Source organism: Macrosteles quadrilineatus, unplaced genomic scaffold (assembly GCF_028750875.1).
Source record: "Macrosteles quadrilineatus isolate MER2022 unplaced genomic scaffold, UCM_ALF_1.0 Scaffold_4__1_contigs__length_99947679, whole genome shotgun sequence".
Classification (NCBI taxonomy): Eukaryota; Metazoa; Arthropoda; class Insecta; order Hemiptera; family Cicadellidae; genus Macrosteles; species Macrosteles quadrilineatus.
This window is the reverse complement of record NW_026542597.1, coordinates 87,098,341-87,113,873: the sequence shown is the minus strand read 5'-3', so window position 1 is coordinate 87,113,873 and position 15,533 is coordinate 87,098,341. Positions and strand designations below refer to the sequence as shown.

At 34.3% G+C, this 15,533-nt stretch overlaps 1 protein-coding gene across 1 annotated transcript; it reads right to left on the bottom strand.

The window, feature by feature from the left end:
- Positions 1–8,149: 8,149 nt before the first annotated feature.
- Positions 8,150–9,701, bottom strand: LOC128992241 (lipoamide acyltransferase component of branched-chain alpha-keto acid dehydrogenase complex, mitochondrial-like). The gene has a single exon (XM_054415717.1). It carries the CDS (start codon positions 9,663–9,665, stop codon positions 8,340–8,342), a length of 1,326 nt encoding a protein of 441 aa, XP_054271692.1. The 5' UTR covers positions 9,666–9,701; the 3' UTR covers positions 8,150–8,339.
- Between the last annotated feature and the right edge of the window lie 5,832 nt (positions 9,702–15,533).

The following is a 15,533-nucleotide window of genomic DNA, read 5'->3' as shown; positions in this document are numbered from 1 at the left end:
TGTAAGCTTAAACTATGGATACAATGTCCAGGAATAGAACTGCATAAGTATTTATCTACTTCAGATGGCCTCCTCTATTACAATGCTGCGTCGAGAGAAAAGTGGCAACACCGCCACCCTGTCCTACCGAAACAGCTGTTGCACTAATTCACACTGTCTCCGCAATATTTATGGTTGCGCATTTATTACTGTTGTTGCCATAGCAACAGGCCGGCCGGTGCGACGTTGCCACACCAACGCCGCGGTCTTAAGAGCTTTGACCATTGCCTTATTTGATGCCAGTTTAATCCATGGTAAAAAATATTTAACACTCATGCGTTATTTCTGGTAGTGCTTGCTTTTAACTCAGAATGTTGCAAGTTTGACTTAAATATACATGCACTGAATATCTTATCTATGACAGTAAGCAAGTTTTCACAAAGCCTCAGAATCAGGAGTTTGATAAGCTTTCGAGAGATACGTTTACAAACATAAAGAGATAAGTACACAAAATTTTGAAAACCCCAATAAATATTTGAAAACTATTAAGTCAAACCTTCTAACCAAATAATCTTAACCATTGTCAAAGGCGAACTTTAGAAAATACTGATACTGTTGAAGAAAAAGTAGACAAGAAAGAAATTTTTAATAGTCAAATCTCAAATTAGCTATAGCATTGAAGTACAACAGTAGTTTTTCAAAAGTGTAAGCAAATGGGGTTTAAATGGGTACGTTTTGATAATTTGTAACCTGATTGATGTAGGTAAATAACATTTTTTTATGGTGTACAATTTTTCAAATATATTGGACTGTTAAGTGGTAGTTTTATTTACCTAATAATTGTCTACCATAAAACATAAACTTTAAATGGTAAAAGGCCATTGATGTTAAAAAAACGTATAAAAACTTTCTTTTTATTGTGCAGTGGGATTTAAGTTTTAACCCAATTACCATTTTAATTTAATTTTATTCATTTTTTTGTAAAAGAACGGTCCAAACCCTATTCCTTATGTCCTTTAGTTAGACTGTTGTCATTTACTAAGACCACATTATCAATTGATAATTAAAATATCAAACGGTATTGTTTTGTTTTTTTAAAATTATGAAATCACTTTCATTTACCTTTAAACTTTCAACTCCAAATAGGTTCAGAAATATTAAAAATATCTCCATTGCAAAAACCTTGAATATAGGATACTAAAACAGTTTTACTACATCATTTAACTAATTATGCCTGAAACACTGCATTTTAATGACTCGACTCTCACATGTTACCCACAAACTTTCACTTATTGATACATTGTTAAACGATCCAAAGGTAGTTGACTTCTCCCACGATCACATGTTCAGTTCCCATCGGGAAAGTGGGTAATTAACTAAGCTCGGACCTAGACCTAGAGTGTGTGAACACTGGCTATGTTGAATAGTTGACTTTCAGAAGTGCAAGTAGACTTCTTGTTAAATGTGATGCCTTCTGATGTTTTATGCGTATTTCATGTTGTTTCACTTTTTAAATTCATTCTGCTTCGCTAGTGATGCTGTATAACAGGAACATATAACAACACTTTCGTGAGGAATCATCACTCAATTGCCTATGAGCAGCAAAGCACAATGCATCGGATCCAGAAAGCTGGAGACGGAAGAGGGTGATATCTTCAACTGTAGCACCTCCAAGTTTAAGACATTTTTGTTCCCTGAATGCATTTTTAAGATTGAGACCAGCCTATATGCATCGTCTACTTAATATAACTTTGATTTAGTTTATTTTTATTTTGACTATTAATACCTTTTTCTTTGTGATTCAATTTATGAATTTTCTTGCATAAGGTTGATGTTTTAGTACTTTTTTTGTTATTGCTATTATTTTGCAATTTATCGCTATTATTTTAGTTATTGTCGTTACTTGCACAGTTTATTTTTTTATTACATATTTTGCTGGCCATTCTACAATAGAAGTTCTTTGCCTGGTTCTAGAACAAAATATTGTAATGTCTTTATTATTCTAAATTTTGAAATGGTTTGTCCGTCAATAAAGAATAACGATTTTCTTGGGAATGGGAACTAACAAAGTACAACTTTGAAGATAAATTGTATCAGAAAATAAGTTTATTTTCAAATGTAAAGGGGGTTTATTCTGAAGGAAATGCATTACCGAGGAGAGAGTTATAATAGTGAGGTGCTACCAATGGGATTCTTGCTTGCGAGAGTCTATTCTAAGAGTGTAATAGTACATCGAAACGTGTTTTGGGTATTGTTGTAAGAGGAGGTGTTTTCGTTTTAGGGGAATTGTAGAAGCAAAGGACATTGCCTAAGAACTGAGTATTCAAATCTGAGTATACATCTCCATCTAGGACTATAATCTGTATAATGAAACCTGTATCCTGTATCCTCAGTCTGCCTGCGGAATGGCCAAAGGTTTAAGGCCCGATTCCCAGGTAGACAGGGCTAGTCCCATTATATAGACTATAGGAGCATCTCGATTCAAGACGGAGATCTCTTGGCCGTGGCCACGAGGAAAAAATGCAGCCAAAGTCTTTAAGAGGAATTGTAAAGGCAAGGGGACCCCAATCACTTCAAAACTAAGAACTTCGATCAAATGTATTTTTTTCTAGGACCAGAAACATACCGATCTTAGGACAGAGACCTCTTGGCCCCTTGGCCGTTAGGTTGCAGCTAGGATCTTTTAGGGTATCTGCAGAAGCAAGGGACATCCGAACACTGCAGAATTGAGTATTCCAATCAAATGTTTCTTCTTCTAAGACCAGGAACATCCCGATCTCAGGACGGAGATATCTTGGTCCTGACGGCGAAGAGAAATGCAGCCAGGGTCTCTCGACAATCGCCAATTACTCTTCAATTAGCTTTGCTTCTTTGTTAATTACTATCGGCCTATTTCCCTTTCAGCTGATCCAAACAGCTGCAATATCTTGGATGGTTTAAAGATAGAGGAAAATCCAAGATTAAGATCTAACGAGAGCTCGGCCCGTGGTCGAAAACTCGACCAAAAGTATGTATTGCGCAAACTTCTTTATTTTAACCCACGCTGTAAATAAAACATGTGATTGGAATTAATTAATTTGTTTTGATTTTCTGTTTATATTTTGTTGTAATTTCGTCACCAACATGACAACCCATAAGGCCCATGTTAATAAAAAAGAACTTTTAATTGATTTCTTGTGCTTATTTTTGAGCCTATTTTAATTTTCAAAGGGATTCTGCACATCTACAGGAAAATATCATTCATTTGGTACCAACCGCGCGTTATTCGGTCCAGTAGTTAGCAAAAGTTTTTATTATTATATAAGATAGTTGTTTATATTTCGTAACTTAAAAAATGACTGGACATTTTGGGATTGTTTACCGTATTAGCATTAACTATTGGATACTGAAGTAGACTTATCATCCATATGGGCAAGCTGACGCCATTTTTATATTAAAAAATTAACGTAGTTGTGTGAGCCAGTCACAGAGTGCATTGGTGTCTTATTCTATTTTATACCTTATTTTTGTTGCTGACCAGGTTAATGGGCCATTACAGTTGCTATAGCTCACCATAAGTCATTCCCTAAGTTTGACTTCGTAAAAAGGTCGTCAATTCAACAGAATTTAAGAATTTAGATCAGCGCAATATGTAGGTGGCTTACATCAACTACGACGATTTTGATTAAAAATCCGGCTACAAATTTAACATGGGGATGGAATGCGTTTCACATATTGCTATGATAAATGTCAGAAATCTCTCTAAATAAATTTGTGAAAAAATTTCCTTGTAATATTTTTTAGGTTCTCAGAGTAAATTTTTTTGTAGATTTTTTTTTGAAATTTTTTTTATTGCTATATCAATGGATGTATGTTGTTGATGGTGTTAATATTGCTTTATTTGATAACATGAGGGATTTCTTTACATTTAATCCATGGGTTCTCTGTTGTTTCTCATGTACTGTGAGTAGTTTAAACAAGTTGACCAGCTGAGGTTTTTTAATATTATGTTACATTATTATTGAAGAAAAAACTAACATAAACAATTTCTATAGATGAACAAGTTGAGGAGCAAGCTGGTCTAGTGGCAAGATGTATGGAGTAAGAGGTGGGCCAGACACAAGACGTATGGAGTAAGCGGCATGCCTTTTAATCCTTTTATTATTAATGCCTTTTACTCCATGCATCTTGGTCTAGTGGTATAACACAGTTGACTTCGGTCTTTGAGATCCCGGGTTTAAACTCCGCCAAAATCACCAATGGATATCTAAGTGATAGACCTAGGGATTGTCCCTAGGTCTTGCCAAAATATCCCAGGGCTACAGCCTAGTCTTCTCGGACAAAAAAAAATAGATGAACAAGTTGGGCAATTTCCATCCCATCTTTTTTATCTATGGTCCCATGATAAGGAAAAGGCACCGATGCTACTGATTATTCCCCAATGGATTTCCCATAGCAACTGACTCTGGGATTATACAAGACACCCCTAGGAAGCTTGTGGGTCGTGGCTGCAATTACTCCTGCATCCGGCTGTGCGGTTTCCGAATTCACAGATGACAGTTTCGCAACACGACTTCGGCTCCAGACCACGACAGTTGAACAGACTAAAGATGCATTATAGTCTGTATGATGGATCCTGTCTCCTTAACCTTTGTCTACTTGGGACTGGATCGGGCCTTAAACCATTGACGAGTTCCCAGGTAGACAAAGGTTCACGAGACATGTTCCATCATACAGAGTATAGTGTGAGGTAGACTTTGTACGTATCTGGAATAGTCAAGTAGCTTAGTGAATATTGTATAGTCAAAGGATTACCAATTAATTGCCCAATTAAATAAAATAAAAAATTATGATGGCTATAGAACTACCTGTTCTTAGTCAGTAACAAAGATGACATGTAATTTTTCAACAATACAACAAGTATGTTCACTATTACATCGAAAGGGAAAAGTCCAGACACCCAATTTTACAGATTTTTACGACTGAGGTGTAATTTAAAAGCTTATCTAGCACACATGCGAATGGTAATTAAAAAGACCATTTTCTTTAGAGTCTCACCTTCTCACGTTTAATTAATTTCTAGAGTTCATTTTCTTAGATCCATGCTGACTAACATAATCATGAAAAGGTAAATAGGTAGTGCACTGGATTCATTTTGCCTCAGAAACTAATTTGGGACCTATTAAACACCACAATTTAAGCACGCCCCCTCTTTATCATCAATATTGAGATAGGACTTAATTTACTTATAGGAGATTAGTATTCAGATTATATACCCACAGCATTCATGGTTTAACATGCAGTACTTATTGGAGCTTAGCATTTGGTAAAAACATAATTTTCTCTATTTTCAGAGTTGGTGGTTCAACAATTACACTTTGGAACTCAGCATTAGGGTTCAACAACCCTGTACTGCGGTGTGGGAGCTGCCTTCAAACATGTCAAGATCAAGGAGGTGTGAAAGGAACAGGGAAAGGATCTTTCTAGAATAAAGCCTGTAGCTGAGGTATAAAACAAAAACATACTCTATTTTGTTTGAGAATTGGATACATTTTTATTGGGTAAAACGGATATATTCAATCCCTCACATTTAAATATTGAACACGTAAAACACAATGAAAGATCTTTACGTAATTTAAGAGCAAATTTTAACACTTTAGTAGTTTTTATACTGACATTAAAGTTCTTAACCTTTATTTGGTCCATTTCGTCAGAAATGCCATAAAATAGTGAAAACAGATTTGGCATCTATCTTGTAAGCTACCTACTTGAAATTGTTTTAATCTTTTAGTGGTAAACAATTTTCGGTGACTCTGTATGTCAAATGCAATAAGAAATCTTGCTATAAAAATTAAATTAGGTAATAAATCACTAATTTCATTATTATTATCTTTTAAAAGCATCAAACAATTGTTAGTTGATCAGCCGGTAAATATGAAAGTTGATGGTAACGAGTCAAAGGTAATGGTATATTTAGGGTGTTTGATGATAAATGGAAAATGCAAATTGAATTGTAATTTGAAACCATTTAAAAATTGAATTGCAATGCAATATAGGATTTTTTCATTTGTATTTGTGGAATGAGTTTCTTTTACCACATAATATAATGTGATGGTAAATTAATATTCGGGAAGATCTTTTGTGAAACTTCTATCATACCCAGGAGGAAATCAGGTTACCAGAAAATATTCAAATACTTTTGCTTCGTTTAAAAAGTATGTAATATTTTTTTAATACTAAGTAAAAAATATGTGTGTGCAAAGTCAGAACTTTAAGACAGAACAGTTTTTTTTCTTTTACGGGTACATGGGACAGTTCAAAAAGTTATAAGTTTTCCTTGACAGCGAAAAAGAAACTATGAGTAGAAAAGAAAGATTATACAATTAAAATACTTTTAACCTTGCTGAAATATGGTTTTAGTGAAATTGAATGATTCAATGACTTTAAATACGAGTATACAGTAATTACATTGTCATTTAAGATGGTATTTTTGGCAGAAACAGAACTTTTAAATGTTTGACTTCTGTTAGATAATACCACGTAGCCTAAAGATAACTTAAGATACCGGAAAGGTCATTGATAAGAATGACTGAAGAAAGACAGTACGCTGACCTTAACCCACGAAAATTAGAATGAAACAGAGTAAATAATTATTCTGGTTTATCAACTGCCTATATTGTTCTGTTGCATCACATTAGGATGGTCAAAAACCCCATTTTATATTACTTTATACTCATATAAATTTAGGAAAACGTAGTGTTTAATGTTTTACATATTCTATATAAAATGAAAAAGCAAAGGTAACAATTAATTGTTGGAATAGTAAACATGGATCTTAAGATGACACATATTTATGTTAATTATTGATTATTGTATTTAATTATTGATTAAACTGGTTTAACGTTAAAACTAAAACGTATCATTCATTGATTTTGACAGTTAGTTCTATCATTATAATATAAATGGTTTTCACAGAGTAAATAATGTGCCTGTATAGCTTTCTATGGTAGATGGTTTGATTACTGTATAAAAAAAGTCAGAAACATAAAAAAATCGAATATTTTTTCAGCTGTCTGTGATCATATGGTCCTGGATAATAATGAAACAGCTGATCCTATTTACTAACAAAGCTACAAAGATTATTTCACTCCATTCTACTGTCATACTTTACTCGTATCTTAATTAAAATACGCCCAGTTTTATAACTTTCTCATTTGGTACTATAATAATATAATAAATGAAATATTACTCTCCAAAAAAAGCTTTTCAAAAATTTTCTCGTAAAGCTAAAAATGTAAATTAAATCTCTTAGCTTACTACCTAACGTCAATGGCTTATGTATACTATGTATGAAGATTTTTTCAGTAAATCACATGAACATACAACAATTGTTAATGAACAATTGTTCTTGTTTCAACAATCAAGCAATTCAGTCCATTCAGCGCCAAGACCAATTTGGTTATATATTGTAGCATTGTTGGTTGTCAATTAATACTATCTAACCACGTCAAATTTAACATTGATGGTTCCATAATCATCTAAAATAGTGCTGATGTTGGTATGTATCTGTAAGGTGTCAACAAAAGTGTTGTTTATAATTGTTATTGTTAGTTCTTATTACAAAACTTTTTATGACTGTAAATAATTATGATTTTCATTTTATGGTCTGGAAAAAAATTGCATTTTAGTAGTGTATGAAAAATTAATACAAAGATTTAATAAAGGTTTTCGTTTGTTAAAGTTTTTTATAAGGCAAAAACTATTTTACGATTCAGTTAAATTTTAACATGTATTTTTAAAGTTTAGCCTGAAATAATCGTGGGCACTGACATAACACCATTTAATCGGTGAAATAAGACAAGAAATAACATTCAGAAATAATTTATTTATAAAAAACAATAACAGCAATAAAAAAATGTTTAATCAAAATCGTTTAAGATAAGTACAAATCTGATTGTAAATATTTTAAATAAATAATCAACATTTGTTAATATAATTTCATATCTACTCTAATAAATGTTTTCAGTATAACGTAATTAATAATAATTTTAGTATTTCACAACATATAATTTATTTTTAGCAAAGTATTTACAAAAAAAATATCTTACGTAATATTCTGTCCTTCAAAATGGCTGAAAAATTAACCGTTTATATTAAATTTAAATATTTTTTTAAATAAAAAGAGGTAACTTTTGGCCCATCCAAGCAGTATATTAAATTACGTTAACCTTTAGAAGAAACCCTATATTTATTTTAAAATTTTACATCGCACACAAAATATTTACATACTTACATCTCAAAAATTACCTTTGAGTCACATTTCACTGTAAAATAACTTTACCAATTTTTCGTCCAGAACTCAACCCAAATCCAATTCACTTTCACAAATCCAACAAAAGGGTAGAAGGGTTGTGAAGATAGTGTCTGAATACTTCTGTACATCTCGCGACGGTAGCTCCATCTATGATTCTATGATCAGCTGACCAACTGACGGTCAGAATGTCAGCTGGGACGACAGCCCCTGAGGTGTCGAACCTGGGAAGTCTTTGTATCTGGCAGATTCCAAGGATGGCCACTTGTGGAGGTAGTATGACTGGTGAAGATCCTGTACCTCCTAGGTTCCCGATGTTGGAAATGGTAAAAGTCCCTCCTGCCAAATCAGCTGGTGATAATTTCATTTTTCCCGCCAAATCCTTCAGTCTGTCTAACTCCCGCGCAATTTCTATTATAGACAATCCTTCAACATTCTTCACATTCGGAACGAGGAGTCCACTGGGCGAATCAATAGCGACACCAACATTATGAAAATGTTTATAGACAATCTCCTCCTTTTCTGAATCAAAAGTTGAATTCAAAACAGGATATTGTAGTAACGCTTTCGATATAGCTTTGATGAAAAACGGCAGGAACGTCAATTTCACACCTTTCTTCTCCGCAAAGTCTTTCGCTTCTTTTCTAAACCGCACTAATCTTGTGACGTCTATTTGATCTGAAAATCCAAACTGAGGAATTTTCAAAGCTGCTGTCATCGTTTTGTTCATTGCTTTTTGAACGGTGGTTAAAGAAGTCTTTGTAGTTGTAGTGTCTTTAGATTGATTCAAGTACGCTAAAATGTCCTCTTTCATAACCCTGCCGTTTTTACCCGTACCTTTCACATCACTGAGTTTTATTTTGTTCTCCATCGCGATTCTTCTGACAGCAGGAGTTGCTAGAGATTTATTCCAGTTCTTCTCAGAGTATGGAGATTCTTCAGGACTTTCCGTTACGACTACGCCTTCAAAAATTGTCTCTTCTACGTTCTTCACTACCTCATCTACTATTTTCACTGGATCTTTCACTTTATCTGTCTCTTCCACTTTATTCACTGACTCTTCCACCTCTCTACCATCGTCTTCCACGTCAATCTCTACCAAAGGTTTTCCCACGAAGGCAAGATCTCCCACCTGGTAATGAAGTTTGGTAACCTTCCCATCAAACCTACTGGTGATGCTTACCGTAGCCTTATCACTCTCCACTTCACAAATGTCATCGAACTGTTTCACTTCATCGTTTTCCTTCACGAACCAATTCCTCACTGTGACTTCTTTGATGCCTTCGCCGATGTCTGTCAGGTTGTACTGCACCAGTTTCCCCAGCTGGTGTCCAGAATGGAAGCCCCGCGTTTTCACGTGTTTCCCCGCCGTTCTTAACAGCACTCGCGCCGCCATCTTGCACCGCCACTCGCCTCGGACTACCTTATCATTTGTTTTCCATTCTGCTTATCACTGTGACGTCCCGGGTTGAGGAGTCAACGCTGCGTCGCGTGTTACCGCGTTATCAGTTGTTTGTCCCTGTTATTGACGATTGAGAAGTTGAATTGGATTGTAAATGTTTTTTCACCTTGTTATTAGTTAATTGGACGATATTGAATTTTTATAAAAAGAAATCTACGATTTATCTAGCATGAGTTGAGGAAATCTTATATTTTTGTTTTAACGAAATTGAAGTTTTTATGTTTAAGCAAAGGAACAGTAGGTACATTTTATTTATAATTTTCCAAATAATTTTAAAAAGTATATTTCATATACTTTAACTCGCCTTATCAAGAAGCAGTTGCAAACTGCTTATAATATTTGTCTAAAAGATAAACATTGAACAATTGTATTATGACTGCTCAGAACCATACACCTGAACAAGGTAGGATGATGTCATATAAAACATAGAGTAAACATACTTTACGTATTGTAAACTTTCTTTGTATATATTTATGTAAAAACTTAGAAAAAAAGGATAGTAATGGTGATTTGTTGAACTGCATACGTACTTTAATAGAGAGTTTATTTTCGGTTAATTACGTACAGACAATTATTTATGATTTCATGAGTATGTAACAACATTTTTGAAGCTGCAAGAAATTTTTTTAAGTTTCTAATAGACATAAAAATATTCTTTACACAGTAATTTATTCACAAAACTAATTTCCGTCCATGTTGTTGACCATTGTTTTTATACAAAGTAACTATTCTTTGAAACTGTTTCAAGTTCTCACTTCGGTTAAACACAATTTCCAGCTTGTTTAAAACAATGGCAGTTTTAATATATCGCAAAGACTATCTTTCTCATGTTTTAAAGTAAAATCACATGTGACAGTAAGTAAATTGAGGTGGGAAATGAAAGTAATTGTTATTAATTAGAATCAGTAGCAGTTTGCGTGTGTTATTGTGTTAGTATATCGGTGTTAGTGTGTATAACCTTATCAATTCCCACGCCCTATATGCATGGGAATCAGTTTGCAACATATAATGTGGCGATTTCACGATCAGGATGGTAAATTAAAACGAGTTGTCTCAATAGCCTATTACACTGATAGTTCTAGTTGGAAATCAAACTCTTCGAAACGAAATTAAAGTCTGATCATTATAAATTGACAAAATAAAGTATAACTACTACAAATTCACAAAAAGTGTTTCAGAATTTGATAGCTGAGATAATCAGGTGCGTATCTTAACCCAATGAGTAAATGATGAGTGTAGAACTGAGTGAAATGATCTGTGTAGCTTTGTTACTGACTAAGATCAGCTGTTATTAGCTACGAACATTTATTTAAATCCAACGAATGGGGAAATCTGGGTACGGTTTCAAACCACCAAAAAGCTACTGACTTTTCTCAGGACCGAACCGGCGGCCTTTGGATTGTTAAGAGAGCACTATAACCTCTGAGCTACTCAGTACAACGATAAGTCGAAATGTAGTTGTTAGAAATTAAGTAGGTAGCCTATAGCACTCGCCTTAAAATCTGAAGGGTAACGGTTCGATTCCAAGTAATAACGATTTTTGGATATGTCAATTGTCTCGATCTATGAATTAATGATGTTTATCAACAAAAGTCGATGCAAGATAGTAAAAAGACCTGGGTTCAAACCCTTCCCTTGCAAAAAAATTCAAACTGTCAACTGGTGGAAAACACAAAGAAACATAAAATACTGTAAAATATTGAAGGTAAATCAAAGTATAACATAGGTCTTTGTACAGCGGACGTGTCACATACAAGAGACATTTCTGTGCATTGTTTGTGTTGGTGTGTTTGTGTGTGTGTGTTTATAGGGCCGTGCCTACTGTCCGTGACCTATGACCCTTTGAACCTACAAGCCTCAGCTGACCGGTAGACACAAATATCCACTCACTTATAACCATTGTCTCATAGACTCTATGACTATGGGATAGCAATATGTGTCAACGGTTGAACTTCGGTTAGTTTGCACTATTTTGATATAAATGTGCATTTCTTCAATGTGAAATTTGTAATGAAGGTACAGCAATGACTACTAGTAATATAGCTGAAGAGTACAAACTACACGTTTGGCATATATTGTGTGTGATAGTAATTGAGCTAGATTTGGGTAAAAATGTTGATAAATACTGTAATACAAGAGTTGGCCACAATGTTTCATTAACAATACAAATGTTATGGCATATTTGATCACTAATTATACAATATTCACACATGAATGTTCATAAGTTACACAAGGCTTTGGACAGTTTTCAAAAAAGACAAAATATTTATACTTAGTTTGAAATTCATTGTTGGTGATGGGGAGTTAATGTTGTTCAATGGTTTATTGTGGACATTTTCCATCACGATGGTAAAAAACAATATGTACTTGTGTATTGTTTTTTTACCATCGTGATGGAATATGTTCATATATTAAACCAGATTTGGACATAAGATTCGAAATATTACACAACATTTAAAAATACAACCTCACTTAGATTCGGTAATAAAATTCATATTTTATAAATTTCCCAATAAAATAAACTTCCACCCAAAACCAAAACTAGAATATGTTGACGATGAAATACTCTCTTCATATAGACCTAATACTATGGGAAGAAGGAAAGAAAAGAACTTAAATAAATTATCTTACTGGATATTAGAACTTGTTCAGAAACGAAACTACATAAAATCACCAGAGATACTAACGGAGAATATTCTATGACAAAATCCAAAATGGGGAAAATACTTCCATCGTGTAATTTTAAAAAGTAAGAGTCTTTGTTATGAAAAAATTGCCCAATTGTACGTAAAAGATATGTTTATGTACTGATTTTAAAACATAGCAATTGCACTTTATCCTAATTTAACTGATTACAAGCACTCAAAATTACTACTTGTCGATACGAAAAGGCTTAAGTCATTTCATTCTCATGAGGGAGAATAATAAAAAAACAAACAATAAAATAACACCCTTAATGTGGTATTAAACCGCAATAATAATTTAGTACGTAACATTCCGGTTACTAAACAATTGAGTTTGGGCAGGCGGACCTTTGATCATTAAAATTCTCAAGGACATCCTGTCTTAACTTCTTAAACTTGATCAAAGTTCATTTGACAACACTTAGGCATTTGGATTTGAGTAGTTGAAAAACCAGTCTTAGTCAAACAGTGTGACTCCTGTAATATAAGACTGGCTTCATCCAACAAGTGTGTTCAATATTATCGAATACAACTAGCTCCTGGTACCTAAAAAATGTCAACGATCACGTTTTCTACAAAAAAGGTACAGATATAAGAAAATCCATATCTATCTATATATATAAAATCCAATGTATGTTTGTTTGTATGTTTGTCCTTTATGGACTCCAAAACCGCTCGACAGATTGTAATGACACTTTTAGGCATTATTAAGCATTATTCAAGGATGGTTTGTGTGAAGTTTGGTGCAGATCCGTCAATAGGGCCCCAGTGGCTCTGGAGTTTCCCATGTTAACCTTATGAGTACTCATATTTAAATGGAATTAAAGAATCTTAACAGCTGGTGCAGCTAAACAATTTGATTCTGTGATGTTCAATAGCATTAAAAAGTTAATAGGTTTACCAACAGGGTGCAGCACTATATTTTTTTAATTTATGAGAACAGCTAATTTGCAACCAAAAGGTGAGTGAGCGTAGCGAACGAACTTCAACTTGGAGGCGAGTTAGCGTAGCGAACGAGCTAACCTTAAGGCAAGTGAGCGCAGCGAACGAGCTCCAACCTAAAGGTGAGTGAGCGTAGCGAACGAACTTCAACCAGGACGTGATTGAGCCATGCGAACAAGCTCATCTTGAAAACGAACGAGCATGTGACATAAAACCACAATAGGACAGGACGACGTCTGTCGGGCCAGCTAGTACTTAATACAATAAGGGTTTTAGGCTTGTAATATCTATTTTACGTCCGTCCTACTCAACTAATATGCACAATTGAGGTGTAATTTTACACCCTATGGTCTAGCAGAGGACGAATGTTAAAAAGGTAATTTAGGTCTTTATTCCCCTAGTCTTTGTTTTATTTTTGAATAGTGCTCTCAAATGTTCATTATTGCTGATTAACTTCCTTTATATCAGTTTTATATGTGAACTAATTAATTGCAGTTTAACAGGTGGTTATCTTTAGTTAGATGTTGAACAGTCATTTTGTAAGATTATAAACAAGAGACAAAACAGTTAATGAAAATTAATGTTAAATAGGAGTCTTTAATTCATAACCAAAACCTGGTCCAGGTACGTTAATTATACTGTTAATGGTATAGATTTACAAGAGTCATATTTTAAAAATTGCATAAATTATTGTGGTTTACACTGTATTCTTAATTTTCTCAAAGAAAAATTAATATTGTATTATTATCATTTCATTTTTCATGATATGAATTTGTCAGTCATAAAATCATCTTTGGAAGTTAAAAAAGTATTGCATTATTCGTTATGACTCGGAGACAAATTTTGAACCCTATTAAATTGTGAATGTTGTGCACGAGTCCTCTCTTTGGTTTGAATCTGGCATTGTAGCACAAGTGAAAAGAACACAATGTACAATTATTCCCCCTGGGATAGAGGAACCCTCCTTTTAACTAATATCAGCCCTCTAAAACGTAACCTATCCTAAAAAACATACTTCAAATTTTACGGTTGGAAGAGGAGTCAATTCGCAATATCATACGTCAGTCATTATATGTTTCTGGTGTATAACAATCTAAGCTGTATCACCTCCGGGGAGTCAATAGTGAGCCGAGCGTGATGCTATTACTGGCCCATCAGTGATGTAACGCTTGCGTAACGCGGTCCTCTCCCTGCGTTACATATCAGGTTGCCAGCACTGATGACACACTTGGAAAACTTCTATTTGCATGTTGTATTAGGAGGTGGTACAGTCTGATGGCTCCTGGAGTCGGATGTCAGAAACGGAGATGACAGTGGCTGGGTGTATTTTAAGGAATCTTTTGGACACTGAAGAGAAAGATAAGAGTGAAGTGGTAATAGGGAAGAGTAAAGGGGGAAGGGAGAAGAGAAGAGTAAAGAGTTAAAAGTGAAGGTGAAGAAAGAATAGGAAAGAGGAATGAAGAGGGAAGAGGAAAGAGGGAAGAGGGAAAAGGAAGCATTATGAACGAAAAGATATAGGGCGGAGGGTATAGGAATGACAGATGATTTCGGAAGAGTTGAAGAATATTTTGAATAATTTGCTACTCACAGCTAAAGACACTACTTCACCTATGTACAGTGCCAGAAAAGAGATTTTTATCCTGTTGTAGGCATAAACGCATGGAGATACCATGGCTTTGTACCCACATATAAAAATTTAACATAATCAGACCAAAGGTGTAGTCTATAGCTCTGTATACATCCATATACACATACTGATACTCACACAGTTTTACTTTAAACCCCACTTTTTGGGGGGTTCAGGGGGCTCAAAATGGACATTTCTAGAAACTAAAACCATTTCAAAACTAAAACTAGAAATTTTTTACTATGAAATACTTTCTTCAAAAGGCCTACACTACTATAGGAAGAAGGAAAGAAAGTAAAAGAACTTAAGGTGTTGTGGTAATCATAAAGGTGTGCTACAGAACAAAAATTGCTACAGATTTTATAACAACTACATTAAACATTGCATCAGGAAGTGAAACTGTACCACATAGGAAGTGCCTCTGACCATCCTTGGTGATAATGAATGCACAACTAAGTAGCTGTGCCAACGGTGCCAGGAGATAAGTTAACCAGATGAATTCATTGACCCTCGCCTTGTGACTCTTGACACCCTTGACTTGGTTGATCA